The sequence below is a fragment of the Cinclus cinclus genome, chromosome 5 (genome assembly GCF_963662255.1).
Source record: "Cinclus cinclus chromosome 5, bCinCin1.1, whole genome shotgun sequence".
NCBI classification, from domain to species: domain Eukaryota; kingdom Metazoa; phylum Chordata; class Aves; order Passeriformes; family Cinclidae; genus Cinclus; species Cinclus cinclus.
The window spans coordinates 2050531-2064873 of NC_085050.1; the positions used below are offsets into that span (position 1 = coordinate 2050531).

A 14343-nucleotide genomic window follows, 5' to 3' on the forward strand; every position below is an offset into this window, starting at 1 on the left:
CAGGTCCGGGTCCTGCTCCCGGATGCGGATCACAGCACTTACTCCACCCCTCGGCTCCTTCAGTGTGCCCAGTCCAGTCGCGCTGTCCCCCGTGCCGGATCGGAGCAGCACCTGTCAAACCCCGGTGATCCCGGTGCCAGCCCCTCGTCCCGAGCCGCGTACGGTGTGTGGCCAGACCCGGGGAGCCCACCGGGAGCAGCACGAGCCCCTCCCGGTGTCGGGGTGCCGGCGGGCAGAGGCTCCGGACCAGCCCCCGCCCCGCCGCCCGCCCACTCCCTGCCCGCGCCTCCGGGGAGGCGAGAGCGCGGCGGGGGCTGGTGACCCCCGGCTGGGGAGGGTCCGGTCCCATCTGTACCTGCCAGGAGCCATCCGGGGAGGGGCGGGGGTCACAGAGGGGCCACAGCGGCCCCGCGGCGGGGCAGCATCCCTTTCTGCCGCCGCCGCGAGGAGAATCGGCACCGGCACCGCGAATCCCGGCCGGCCGAGGAGCGGGCTCTGTGGGTGGCCCTGGCACGGGACCCCGCGGGACCTAGGGCAGAGAGCCCGTCCCGGGGCTGGGGTCCCGGCAGCCGGTACTCCCGGAGCTGCCCCCGCCAGCCGGGCACGCGCGAGGCCGCGGATCCATCTCGCCGTTAATAATTGATGGCAGGAGCCGCCGGGGCTGCGCGGGGCTGCGGGGCCGAGGCTTTTAGCTCAGTCCTGCTCAGATATTCAGCTCCATTTCCGCGGCAGGGCCGGGGCGGCTCCTTCTGGGAAGTGCTGCCGGGCGCTTTCCCGGCCGGACCCCTCGTTGGGGCTGAGCGAGTCTGGGCTGAGGCTGGACACGATCGTGACGGCAGTGGGAGCAGGGCAGCAGCGTTCGCTCCCCCCCGCTCCCTCCGGTCTGTCCCACTGCAGCATGTCCGAGATTCTGTCCTGCCATCGCCAGGGCCAGAGCTGCTGTCCTGGCCCCACACCAGCCCCACGTACCGGTTCACGGCCCCGTGGGGGCTCTGGGGGAGGTGTAACTGTGGAAGGGATGTCTGCCGGCAGTTGCCAAAGTAGGCAAGGGGTTGTAATGTCGTGGGCGTGGGTCCACCAGGGTAGTCAGATGTCCCTGGCAAAGTGGGCAGGTGTTCCTGTCAGGTGAATACGGTTCCCCCAAAGAAGGCAGGGGACTCCCAGGTGAGACAGGGGTCCCTGGCAGAGTGGGCAGGGGTCTCCCGAGGCAAATAGGGATCCCCCATTAAACCCTCTGAAGCGGGCAGGGGTCCCTGTAGGGCAGCGGGGGCTGGGTGTTCATGGACTGAGCTCCTGCCTAATGCACCGAGTACATTTGCAGAATTCAATTAACCTTCGATAACGAGGCCTGAGCGACGTGGCTGTCAGCGGCCACCAGCCACTGGCACACTGTGGCCCCCCGACGGGCACCAGCTCACCAGGACAAGCAGCACTGGTACCTGCAGCGCCAGGCCGGGCAAACCCCCCTCCAACAACCCCCGGCTGGTGTCGGACCCTGGGGAGGTGGGGGTGGGGTACACGGACACCCTAAGGGATGCAGCGTGGGAGAGGGGACCGGTGTGCCCAGCCATGTGTCCCGTGGCTCCTGGGCACTGGTTCCACTGACCAGTGGGGCTGGAGCTGCTTGTCCAGCAGCCCAAGGAGTGGGAGCTGTGTGCCCCCCCCCCCCCCCCCCCCATTCCCACAGCATCCCCTCCTGTTCCCTGCTCCATCCCCCTCCTCACTGCCCTCGCCCCACCGAAAGCCTCGGGGCTCAGCTCCCGCTCTGCTGTGGCATCCATCACCTCTGCAGCCCCGCAGCCCAGACTGTGCCCCCCCAGCCCTTTCTGACCCTCTTCTCAGACCATGGATCTGGGGCTCCCAGAAGGTTTGAGGGGAGCGGCCCGTGCTACACCTCCAATTCGGAACCCCAGCACCCACTGTCCCCTGCCCCAGAGGCTGTAGGCTGGAGGTGCCCGGGGGGGAGCAGCCCCCCAGCAGCCGGGTGTTGGCGTCACCGTGCAGCCGCCAACGCACCCATGTGGCACCCGGCTCCTCCCCGAGGACACCGCGCAGACGCCGAGGGCCACCGTGACGTCCGAGTGGGCGACTCGGATGTCGGGTCCCCGGGAGCTCGCGGGGGCCATCCGCGGCCACAGTGACCCCATCCCAACCCCACATCGCTCCATCCCGACTCCAATCCAATCCCCATCCCGGCCCCATCCATCCTCATCGCAGCCCTCCCTGCGTGTCAGCCGGGTCGGGGTGGGCACCGCGCCCACCGGCTGCTGCCGCCTCACCCCACGCACCCCGTCCGGGTGCCGGCGCCCGCGGCGGGCGGGCGGCGGGGGGCACCGGGAGTGTTTCATGCGGTTAAGAAGTGTCTGATTGAGGCAGGAGGCGCCAGCAGCTCCCCCGGGAGCCGCAAGCCAAGGACTGGAGGACCAAATGCAGGCTAAAGTAATCCAATCTGGGCTGGTTCATCTAATTAGCCCAGAATTAACCCAGCAGCCAGAGAGGAGCTGACTGTCCCTCCAGTTTGCCAGCGGGTTTGGGGGGAAGCGGGAGGAAGAAGGGGACGTCCAGCGGTAATGAGATTACGGGGGGGAGCGGGCGGGAGCGGGCGTGCGGCAGCCTCTGGCCGGTGGGAACGTGGGGCCCTGCCAGGTCCCCGCCGCGCCATCGCCGTGATGGCCGGGGCACCGGGGCGGCCGCCGACGGCACCGGGGACAGGCAGGGACCCGTCCCAGCGACTCTCGTCCTGGCAGCAGTTACCGAGCCCGCGGCGTCCCCGTGGGGGACGGGGGCACCGGCACGGCCGGCACCGGGGACGTGGCGCCACGAAGCAGCGCAGCTGCAGGGCAACGGTGGGGGACGGGGAAAGGAGCCCCGGCAGCTTCGGGCTGCCGTGGTGGGGCGGGTAGACCCCACAGACCCCATGTGTGACCCCCTGCTCCCAGAGGCAGAGGGACGTGGAGGGTGCGGGGCGGGGAGATGCTGGTGCAGCTCTGGCAATGGCAGTGCCCGGTGCTGCTCTGGCTGAAGGCTGATTCCCTCCTGGAACTGGGCAAATGCCCTTTTTTCGGCCACCTCCCCTCCAGCTGACACTGCCACCCACGAGAACCGCCAGGCCCAGCCCCTTGGGGTGGGAGGGGGCACACACCGCGGACACGGAGGTCCCTGCTGTGGCCGAGAAACGAGGAAGGGTCTGTATTGGCATAATGGGGGGGTCCCGGGTCGTGGGACCCTGCCTGGTCCCCACGGTGGCTCAGAGGACCCTGGGGCAGGGACACAGCCTCCTCCCAGGTGGCCCAAGGGTCACTGGGAAGACAGAGCCAGCGGTACAAGGAGGTGACACTGAGAGGCCCTTGGCCAACGGGGTAAATGGGAGGGAGACACTCTGCACCCACAGCCAGGATGGGAAGGGACTCATGAGCACCCTCAGTTCTCCCCTGCGCCCTCCCAGGACAGTCCTGGTCGTGGAGTGTGTGGGTGCGGGGCAGGGGGGCTGCTCCGGCCACAGACCCCCATGGGCATGGGGCGGGCCGGGGCTCAAGCAGGCGCGGGGTGAGCCCGCATTGCCCCCGGCCCCGTCACAGCCCCCCAATCCATCTCCCAGCCCGGCAGATTCCAGCCCCTGGGCACGGCAACATCTGCCTCCTGCTCCGGGTTCAATTAACCTGCTGCCGCCTCCTCCTCCGGCACCGGCCATTTCCTTCCACTGCCACTGTCACCGCCACTGCTGCCACTGTCACCGCTGTCGCTGTCACTGCCACTACCTCCGCAACGGCTGCACCCCACGGGGTCACAGCGGGTCCCTTTGCCGCAGCAGACCCGGAGGCAGTGGCTCTTTCCAGGTAGAAAAGCCACAGTGGGAACTCTGGGATTTATCCCGGCACCTGCCGGGCTGAGAGCAGGGAACGCCAAGAAATCCATGGCGCCTGCAGGGCAGGGTCTGGGTGTGGTGTCCCCCTTCCCTTCTGCGCACGCAAGGCTCCGTCGGTGCCCCTGGTGTGGAAAGGGGCAGCTCGGCCGTTCCCGGTGCTGTAGTGGGACGTGGGCACGGCTGAGGGTGGCACGGGTGTGTGCCCGTACAGCCCCGGTTCCCGGCAGAGCTGCGGCTTCAGGGACGGGCACCCCACACTGCGGCGATCCCGGGACCACCCGGTGCCTCCCGGTGGCTGGGGTGCCCCTGGGATATGAGGTGCCCCGGGGCGTGCGGTGCCCCCGGTGCCCCGGGGCGTGCCACGCTCCCGGTGCGGCAGCTGCAGCCCCCGGTGCCGCCGTGATTTACAGGCGCAGGCCCCGGTAATGTCATTTGCCCCAGACCGGTGGCGCCAGGGTACCCGAGAGGCCGCCTCCGCCCCGCCAGCCCCTGTCCCGGGGCCGTGACCCATTCGGGAGCCGCCGTGGACCCACCCGCGGGGCCGCCACGTCGCTGTCGCGATAGTCATCGGAAGACCTGGCCCGGCCCGTGCCGCTCTCCGTTACCGCACGCCGACGGGGCCGGGCTGGGCTCTGCGACAGGGAACGGCGGGTCGGGAACCGGGGGCTATCTCCGGGAATGGCGGAGCCAGGGGACTCCATCCCCCTGACCAGTCTGGTCCGTGGAAAATGGGGTCCATGATACCGGGAACGGCAGGACCCGGGGAAAGGGAAATTATTGCCCGGGAACTGAAGGTTTCCCGGGTCGGTTCCCCAGGAAAGGCTGTTTCCTGGGAACTGAGATGCCAGCTACCGGCAACGACGGCTCTAGGAGATTTGGATCCATGTCCCACGATGTGTCCCTGTTCTGGGAACTGCGGGTCGGAACAACTCCTGGGTCCCCGCACCGGGCGCGTCCAGGGTCGCCAGATCCATTCGCTCCCGTATGGACGGGCTCGGCGAGAACCTGGCTCGGTGCGAAGCCTGCGCACCCCAGGAACCGGTCCGTGCCCCCCGCGATAACGCTTCTGGGGCAGGGGCCGCTTCGTCCGACCCGGGAGGGGCGGCTGGGAGCTCCGACGGGGCTGCGGACGGGGCGGGGACGCGAAAAGGCGCCGCGCTGCTGCTCGATGCAGCAGCGGCTCCGGTGGACCGGGTATGGGGTCCGGCGAACGGCCAGGTGGGGCGAACGGGTACGGAGAACGTCGGTGCACGAGGGGCGTCCGGGGGCCGTGAGGGTTGCGGGCGCTCGGGACCCGACGGGCCCGTCCGCTCGTCCCGGAGCCGGGGCGGGGGCCCGGAGCGGCGGGGGCGGAGGGGGGGGGGGGGAGGGGGGTGTCCCGGAGCGGGGGGCGGGGCCCAGGGCTGTCAATCACGCGGCGCGGCCGCCAATCAGGGCGCAGGCGGTGGGAGTTCGGCCGGTCCGGATGGAGCGGGGCAGAAAAGCGCGTCCCGCCAGGGCCCGCAGCCCACCCGCGCTCCCGCCCCGGGGCCGCCAGTGGCTGCGAGCCATGCCCCGCACCCTGCCCCGCACCCGGCACCTGCCCCGCACCTTGCTCCGGGCCCGCACCCGCACCTTGCACCGCGTTTTGCCCTGCACCGGGCGCTCCTCGCCCGTCGCCGCCGCCGCCCCCCGCCGCCCCCCGGCCATGCCCGCGCCCCGCCGGCTCTGAGCGCGGCCGGGATGGAGCGGGAGGGCGGCGGCCCGGGGCCCCCCGCGCCCCACGAGCCCATCAGCTTCGGCATCGACCAGATACTGGGCGGCCCCGAGCCCACGGGGCCGCACCGGGGGGCGGCAGAACCCGACTACGGGCTCTACGGCAGCGGCTACGGCCCCACGGGTCCGCTCGGCTCCTACAACCTCAATATGAGCATGAATGTGAGCGTGAACGTGACCCCCGCGTCCGCCGCGCCGCCAACCGGAGTCATCCGAGTCCCGGCGCACCGGCCCGCGCCCGCCCCGCCGCCCGCCGCGCCCGCCCCGCCGCCGCCGGGTCCCGCGCTGCCGGGGCTCACCTTCCCCTGGATGGAGACAACGCGCCGCATCGCCAAGGACCGGCTCTCAGGTGAGCGGGCGGGACGGCTGGTGAGGGCTACCGGCGGCTACTGACGGCTCCGGGGATTCATGCGGCACCGGCGCTCCCGGGGTTCCGTCGGGGCAGTGCAGTGCGGCTGGCGGGTCGGGGCGGACACGGGGATAGGATGGGGATGGCGGGCACCGTGCGCTCCACAGGTTCCCACAACGCCCGGTCCTCGTCCGCCGCCGTCGGGACCCGCGGAAGCGGCTCGGGGTAGACGCGGCCACCGGCAGCTCCACTGCGGCACCGGGCAGGGTCCGGCGGCTCCGGGTGGAGCATGAGGGGTCCCAGCGGGCTCCGGTCTCGAGCTCCACTCCGTAGCTAGTCCCTTCCCCGGTTTGGAGGTGCCGGGTGGCGAGCTTGTCCCACCGTAACAGGGAGCTGCTGGAGGCTGTGGGGAGCGGGGGTGTGCACTCTGTGGGGTGCGGAGTGAGGGCTCCCTTGGAATGGAAAGTGGGATGGAGGCTCTGCGGGGTGTGAGATGTGGTGGGTGGGCTGTTTGGGGACACGATGCAGGGTGGAGAACCCACCGTGGGACTGCAGGACTAAGCCCGTCCATACACAGAGCAGATGCCCCGGCCTTGTGAGCCCCGGAGGATGGGGGCAGTAGTGGGGGGGGTAACTATAGGGTGTCTGGGGATGGGATCTGGATCCCAGATCTGAATGTGCAGAGATCGGTGTGGAACACAGTGCCAGTGCTGTGGGAGAGGCCAGGGCGGACCTGTGGCAAAAATGTTGGGGAGGCAGCGAGAGGTTGAGGTGCTGCTGCTGGGGCTGGGGCTGAGCGCCGTGGTGGGGTCTGAGCAGCAGCGCTGGGGTGGGGGTGCTGGTTGTTGCACCCGGGAAGCAGGAGGGGTGCTGAGGTTGGGATCCTGGGCGCTGAGACCGTGTGTGGGTGCTGGAGATCCCTGGCCTGGCTCAGCTCTGCTCCCGCCCAAGATGGCGGCACTGCCACGTCCACAGTGTGTGGCCGCATGTGGTGACAAAGCTGGAAGCCGTGTGGGGCTGGGGGCTGAGTCCCAGCCATGTGGGCAATGGGGTGGTGTGGGGTGGGAGCCTGAGTACTGTGGGGGTCCCGCCCGGGCACCAGCAGAACCGCGTTCACCTCCTGGCCCACCCCGCCATCACAGCGGTGACGAAGCACCGTCCCCACGCAGGGGTGGCGGGTGACGTCCTTGTCTCCTGCCTGGCGCCAGCGTTGGGTGGATGGGGCAGCCCCTCCCCGGCACGGGGTCTCCCAGCCGCAGCCATCACTCAGCACCGCTGGCCTTGGGGTGGGCTGTGGGCAGGAGGCATCTGGTCCCAGTGAGGGGCCGCCCCGTGCGGGGAGGGGGCACGGGGGCCTCCATCCCCCTGACTGCGCAGCTCCACCTGCGTCAACCGTGTCCGCCCCCGCTGGCGGCCAGGCGGCCTCCTGGGCGTGGGTGGGAGGGAGGGTCTGTGGGCGCCGAGGGGTCCCTGGGGTGCTGTGGGCTGTGCCCCACATCCCTGTGCCATGGGGAGCCGTGGCCCCATGGCCGCCCATGGTCCCGGCCATGTGCGGCCCTGCCCACGGGGTATCGGCCGTGGTGACGGCTGTGGTGCCATGGCGCCACAGGCTTGGCCGAGGCCGCTGCCAGAGCAGGAGGGGTGCAGGCGTTGCGGGTTGACCTTGCCAAGCCTTCACTTTCCTCTATGCTGCTTCGCTGCTCTGATGCTCCCTGTAGCTCTGGCAGCTTCTGGGGCTTGGATGTGGCACACTGGCCTCACTAGGGCTGGCTCACACCTCAGTTGGGCAGGGACATCCCCTTCTCTGGTCCCGGGCAGTGGCCAACCCAGGGACTGCTGGCACATGGAAAGAGACACTGCCTGCCTCCCAACAGCTTCTGTGGTCCCATCCCCTGACTGGCAGGGCTGGCCAGCCCCTGCAGTGCTGTGGAGGCTCCTCGGGGGCTGCAGCAGGGCTCGATGTGAGGGGAGGGTGGGATTGTGCAGCCCCACCTGATGGTCCTGCATCAGTCCTGTGACCAGGCCAGCCCATCCACCCTGACATTCCAGTGCCGACCTCTGGGCTGGGGGAACGACTGTACAGTGGGGTAGGAAAGGGGATGGCTCCTCCCTCATGCCATGTCTTGAGCTGCCCCTGTGTCCCCACGGTGGGGGAGCAGGAGGGCATGACTCTGAGGGGTCCCATCCCCTACTCTCCCAGACAGCACTGGTGGCTTCCCTGGAGCCACCCATCCCCATGGCCCCAAGCCCCCTGACACCCCCCAGGGTCCTGCTCTGCTGTGCTCCCTTGAGTCCCCCCTCATCCTACTGTCCCCACAGCCGCGCTGTCACCCTTCGTGGCGACACGGCGCATCGGGCACCCGTACCAGAACCGGACGCCTCCCAAGCGCAAGAAGCCGCGGACGTCTTTCTCCCGGGTGCAGATCTGCGAGCTGGAGAAGCGCTTCCACCGGCAGAAATACCTGGCCTCAGCCGAGCGTGCCACCCTGGCCAAGGCCCTCAAGATGACGGACGCCCAGGTCAAGACCTGGTTCCAGAACCGCCGCACCAAGTGGAGGTAACGGGGACGGCTTTGGGGTAGCCGCCACAACCGTGATGGTCACATCCCTCTGGCAGCATCCCCCTGCATCCCTCTGGCAGACACCCTGATATACCCCTCTGGCAGCCCCAAATCCCACAGCCCTCCAGCAGCAATTCCCGCGTTCTGGGAGAGGATGGGACTGGGATGGACTGGGGATGGATGGGATGGGCTGCCCATCACTGTGGCCTCCCCTATTCACTGCTGGGTGAGGTCTGCTGTTGTTGTGGGACGTGTGGGGCAGTGGCCCAGTGGCACGTGGCAGTGCCAGCTGTGGTCTGTGCCAATGGTGGGTGTCTGCAGGCGTCAGACGGCGGAGGAGCGCGAGGCGGAGCGGCAGCAGGCCAACCGGCTGATGCTGCACCTGCAGCAGGAGGCTTTCCAGAAGAGCCTGGCGCAGCCGCTGCCGCAGGACCCGCTCTGCATGCACAACTCCTCGCTCTACGCCCTGCAGAACCTCCAGCCCTGGGCCGAGGACAACAAGGTGACGTCGGTCTCGGGGGTGGCCTCTGTGGTGTGAGGGCCCTGGGTGCTGCTGATGTGCCAGGAGGTGGCAGTGGGAGCCAGGTGGGCTCTGAGCCTGGACCATGGCAGGGAGAGGGCTGCAGCTTCTTGAGAGCCCCCCACTGCTAGCCCCCTCCCTGCCATGGAGAGCCCCCCAGGACCACCCAGGAGAGAATCCATGCCCCTGCGGTTGGATTCAAAGCTTCACCAAACTCCACCTGAAGCACTGCTGCGGGCAGCCCACTGCCTGGACCCCCGGGAGCCCAGGGCTGGGCCCCTGCACCCCATGGATGTCTGTAGCCCCCTGTTCAGACCCGTGGGAGCCAAAGACTGGGCCTCTACACCCCATGGACATCTGCAGCTCCCTGCCTGGACCCCTGGGAGCCCAGGGATGGGTGCCCACACCTGGCAGGGTTCTGCAGCTCCCACACCAGCAGCTCCATGGGTCGTGCTGGCTCCCTTTGGGCCCCACATCCTCCAGCCCCCCTGGAGCAGGGCAGGGTGTGGACCTCCCATTCCTGGTGCTGGAAGCCTCCCACCCTGACAGCAGGGTCTGCACCACCTGCACCACTTGCCTTATCCCAGTCGGAGTTTGCCACCTCCGACTTCTATCAGTGCCCTCCGGGCTGGACGAAGGACTAGGCCACCCTGGCCCCACCCCGCGGTGGGACAGACTGATGGTGTGGGCCCCCGGCCCCCCACCCACTGGTCTGTCAGCTCTCTGTGCCTGGACATGCCCTTGCAGCCCCCCGCCATGGACTCGGGGTGCCCCCCACACTGACGGATTGCACCAGTCCCTGACTCCCCGCGGGACTGCCATCATCTCCCCCAGACTGAGCCTTGGTGTGACCCACAGAACATTCGTGGGGTGCAGAGGGGCTGAATCTCCCTTCTTCTGGCACATCTCTGCACCCCCTCCGCCGTGGCCCCCTAAGTGGGGGTTACCCCCTCCAGGACCATCCAGCCTGACTCCAGCCTCTGTTGATGAGGATGGAGGGAATGAAGGGTGAAGGGGGGGGCTGACGGCGGTGACCTTGACCCTGAACTCGACCTTGCCCCCAACTCCGCCACTATCCACGACGCTGCAGCCCTTCACCCCACTTTTGGGGGACAGGCTTCTGCCGGCTCCCCCTCTCCGTTGCTACCGGGAGGAGTCGGACACCCGGTACCGGTGGGATTGGCTGTGGTTCCGTGACGCGGAGGGGTGGAACCGCATTACCACCGGGATGAGCGCGGCCGAGGGCCGGCCCCGGTGCCGGTGGGGCGGCGGCGAGGCGGTGCTCCGTGCCCGTGCTGAGGCCGCCGGTTACCGGAGGCTGCTGCGAGCCCGAGCCGCCGAGGTGGAGGCGTTGCGGGGGGCGGTGGGCGCGTTACACCGGCAGCTGGAGGGGCTGCGGGACCGGCGGAGCGGGGAGCTGGCCAAGTACCAGGTGCGGGATGGGGGGAGGCCGGGGGGCGCCTGGGGGGTTGGGAGGGAACGGGGTTGGGGGCTGGGATGTAGGGGGGGGGTGGATGTTTGGGGGGGCGGTGCTGGAGCTGGATGCCCGGAGGGAAGGGAAGGAGGGGGGAATGGGGATGGGGAGGGGCGGGGGTCAGGGGTCCGGATGGGGCTGGGGAGCCCCGGGAGGCAGCGGGAGCGGCGGCGGGACGGGATGGGGGAGTTCAGGTGGGACTGGGAAGTGCGGTTTATGTGGGTCGGGCCATCGGGTGTCCCTGTGGGTGCGTGTCGGGGCGGGGTTGGGGATCCCGTGGGTCTGTGTAGGGAGGGGGTCTGCCCGGGGTTCCGTGCGGGGTGGGAGGCGGTGCGGAGTCCAGAGGTCCGTGCGGGCGGGGATCGGGCCAGGGGTGCCGGGAGTCCGTGTAGGTGGGGTTCGGGGCCGGGGTCCGCGTGGATCGGGGTCGGGTCGGGGGTTCGGGGCCGGGGTCCGCGTGGATCGGGGTCGGGTCGGGGGTATGGGGCGGGGGGGAGGTGTCCGGGCGGGATGTCGGGCCAGAGGTCACTGTGTGCGGGGGTTCGGCCGGGGATCCCGGGGACCGCCCCGCGGCCCCGGCGCTGCTGACGGCCCGGCTCAGGAGCGGGTGGCGGAGCTGGAGCGGGAGATCGGGGCGGCGGAGGCGGAGATGGCCCGGTGCCTGCGGGAGTACCCGGCACTGCTGCGGCTGCGGATGGCGCTGGAGGCGGAGATCGCCGCGTACCGGTACGCGAGGGGGGCGCGGGGGGCACGGGGGGCGAGGGGCTTAGCCGGGCCCTTCTTTTTCAGGGAGATGCTGGAGAGCGAGGAGCTGCGCCTGGGCGGCCTGGCCCCGCCGTGACCGGACTCCCGGAACCCCGGTCCCACCAAGGGATATCGGTCCTGCCGTTACCACTGGACCCCTTGTCCCGGGACCGGATCCTCAGCCCCACCACCGGACCCTGGTTCCTCTGCCGGACCCCAAACCCCCAACTCCGCGCCCTGGGCCACGGTTCCCCGGGACCCTCTGGACCTCTCTGGACTGACGGAACCCTGGTCCTTCTGCCCACCCCGTTCCACGGGTCCCCCGGACTTCTGCATGCCCACCTGCACCGGGACCCCCGGGAGGGCAGCGCCCGTGGGGACACACACTCACCAGCCTCTCCGGGGTGGGGGTCCCGGCCCAGACCCGTGTGGAAGCACCTCAATAAAACCCCGTGGCATCACCCGGAGCCGGCCCATCTGGATGGGGGTGGGCAGCACCCCGGCTGTGCTCCAGGGGTCTGTGGTGAGGCGGGGGCTCCGTGGAAAATGGGCTCATGGAGGGGTGTGGGTTCCCTCCTGTCTGGCACAGCCCCTCACCACCGAGCTGGGTGCTACACACGGACACTGAGGGGGGCACATTGTGGGGCCACAGCTTCAGTATAAACTGCACCCCCCCCCCCCAGTAGTGACGGGTGGTCCCTGACCCCCCCCCAGTGTGACCAGCACTTTGGGGGTCAGGATGGGGTCCTGCTCCGTGGGATGTGGGTACGGGGTGTTGCTCCCAGGACTTGCTAGGTGATGCCCCATGTCTGGGGATGTTGTCCCATTGCAGTCCCCAGAAAGGAGGCAGAGCTGGAAGGGTTTTTGAGGGTTGGGGGAATTCAGGGAACCCCCTGAGCTGGGCGGGGCTGTGGGATCCCCTACACCACCTGGCCCTGAGCTGGGCTGGAGCACAGGTGGAGCCTGTCCCAGACATGCAGATGGACCCCAGGACCAAGTCTTGTGCTAGCCAGGAGCTCCTCGGGGAGCTGTGGGGGCCCAGCACCTCCCTTCCCATATAGACACTGACCAAAGTTTGTGGTGGCAAAACCAATCCCAGAATTTTAATGGGGGGGGAAGAATCCTTTTCTGAGATGTAAAGGGATGGGGGTTCTGGGGAAAGGAGGTGCCCGTTTGTGGGGTCAGCATCCTCAAAGCCACGGTTATTAGGGTGCATCGAGGCCCATCCAGGTGCTCCAGGGGCTCCAGGCTGGGGGATTGTAGGGGTCCTGGCAGCTGATGCGCACCCGCCGTGCACCCACCTGCACCGGTGTCTCCTCCACACCCTCCACGAACTGCTCAACCTGCAGAGGGGGCAGGGAATAGTCCACGGAGACCCATGGGGAAAGGGGCACCAGCAGCCCCTGACCCCGGCAGCACCGGGGGGAGCCGGGGTGACAGCCGAGGGTGACAGTTCATCACCCCAAGAAGGGAAGCAGCAGAGTGAGGAGTGGCTGTGGCTGAGCATCTTCCCAGGCACAGAGAAAAGTCAGGGATGGGGCAGGGTGAGTACAGGGCAGAGTGCGGACATGGGGTAACCTGTCCAGGATCCCCCTGGGCAAGGAACCCCTTCCCATTACCTGGGTACCGTTGTGGAGCTCATACTGTAGACGGTAAAGCAGTGCAAAGTAGGACTTGGAGAGCGGCCAGGAGGCCGGGGGGGCCCAGGCCAGGTGGAGCTGCTCCCCCCGCTGCTGCAGGATTAGCTCCTGGGGTGGATCAGGACACACTGTGGACAGAGGGGGCTCAGAACAGAGGCTGAGACCCTCTCCCCACCCCGGAGCCTCCAGTACCTCTTGGACACCCTCACCCTGCTGCTCCTGCCCTGAACTCACCAATGTCATGGATGAAGAAGTGCCTGGACAGGTCGAGATAGGAGGTGTCTGAGAGCCCTTCCAGGTGCAGCTGGAGTGGGTGCAACTCCTCTCCAAAGGGGCAGAACAAGGGATCTGCCAGACTGGTGTTGAACCAGCCATTGTCACTGGCCACTGGTACCCATGGCCCCACGGAGCCATCGCTGTGGGGAGAGAGGTGTGAGCAGGTCTTAGGGCTACGTGGCCGTGGTGCTGGTGTGGGTTTGGGGGGTCTCGGGGCACCCACCTCTGTGTGAGGCGGGCACGGAAAATTGCAGAGGAGGGCCCTGGCCAGGAGCAGTGGAAAGAGCCATTGTAGGACTCAGCCTGGCAAGACACGTTGATCTCGTCCTCGCCTGAAGGGACAAAGGGGTGACTGGTCAGGGGCTGCATGAGGCAAGGAGCGGTGCCCCCTCCCTGCATGGCAGCTCCCCCACAGCCCTGCCCAGTGCAGCCCCAGGGGCTTGGCATAAGAATCTCCTCTTCCTCAGCTCTCCATCCCCTGCACCCCATCATCCCCAGACACCCCAGCCATGCCCCTCCATACGGGTGCTCCTGACCACCACGTAGGTGGTGTCCAGCAGGATGGGGCCAGCCCAGCAGCTGTAGTTGCCAGTGGCTGGCAGGTCCAAGCCACGGATGGTGAGGTTCTGGCCCTCAGGCACCAGTTCGGCCATGGGGTCCTCCTCCCCGTTCAGCGTCCAGTAGATATGCTGCTCTGAAGTGTCACATCGCACCACCACGTCCTGGTTGAGCTTCCCCACCTGGACTGGAGATGCAGAGCCCATGGTCAGAAATGGAGTGTGGTGGGGGCAGATTGTCCCCCAAACCACGGTGGGGCTGGGTGCCCCTTGGCCTCACAACCACCCTGTCCCACAGTCCTCCCCCTGCATCTCCACTCCACATCCATCCCCCTACTCCCTTACCCCATACCCACCCCACATCACCCTCATGCCCATCCTCTAATGTCCCAGCAGAGCTGTCCCAACTCCTTTCAGGGGGATGTGGATTTGGGATGCCCCCCACTCCCTCTGCTTCCTCTGCAGTCCCTGCAGCTGCCTCACCAGAAGGTTCCCCCTCCAATCCCTCCCTGTGCCCTGGGAGCAGCACTCACACTTTGGAGGGAAGGCAGTCAGGGGTTCTGCAGGCACAAGGAACAGCACCAGTCCCACCAGCACTAGCAT

General features: G+C 68.4%; 2 protein-coding genes across 2 annotated transcripts; one reads left to right on the top strand and one right to left on the bottom strand.

Annotated features, from left to right (window-relative positions):
* The first annotated feature begins 5587 nt into the window (after positions 1 to 5587).
* On the top strand, positions 5588 to 9067 carry TLX2 (T cell leukemia homeobox 2). The gene is made up of 3 exons (XM_062493268.1): positions 5588 to 5969; positions 8289 to 8526; positions 8851 to 9067. The coding sequence occupies exons 1-3, from the start codon at positions 5588 to 5590 to the stop codon at positions 9065 to 9067; spliced, it is 837 nt and encodes a 278-aa protein (XP_062349252.1).
* Positions 9068 to 12472: 3405 nt separating this feature from the next.
* LOC134044177 (interleukin-12 subunit beta-like) lies at positions 12473 to 14343 on the bottom strand. The gene is made up of 6 exons (XM_062493286.1): positions 14274 to 14343; positions 13707 to 13928; positions 13407 to 13515; positions 13142 to 13323; positions 12887 to 13035; positions 12473 to 12610 (listed from the first exon to the last, which is right to left on the bottom strand). Exons 1-6 carry the CDS (start codon positions 14341 to 14343, stop codon positions 12473 to 12475), a joined length of 870 nt encoding a protein of 289 aa, XP_062349270.1.

Coding starts and splice junctions, on each gene's coding strand:
- LOC134044177 (XM_062493286.1), bottom strand. CDS start 14,343: ATGCTAGTGCTGGTGGGACTGGTGCTGTTCCTTGTGCCTGCAGAACCC. Junction 13,324..13,406: donor CGTGCCCGCCTCACACAGAG/GTGGGTGCCCCG, acceptor CTCTCCCCACAG/CGATGGCTCCGTGGGGCCAT. Junction 12,611..12,886: donor AGCTCCACAACGGTACCCAG/GTAATGGGAAGG, acceptor CCCCCTCTGCAG/GTTGAGCAGTTCGTGGAGGG.
- TLX2 (XM_062493268.1), top strand. CDS start 5,588: ATGGAGCGGGAGGGCGGCGGCCCGGGGCCCCCCGCGCCCCACGAGCCC. Junction 5,970..8,288: donor CGCCAAGGACCGGCTCTCAG/GTGAGCGGGCGG, acceptor CTGTCCCCACAG/CCGCGCTGTCACCCTTCGTG. Junction 8,527..8,850: donor AACCGCCGCACCAAGTGGAG/GTAACGGGGACG, acceptor GGGTGTCTGCAG/GCGTCAGACGGCGGAGGAGC.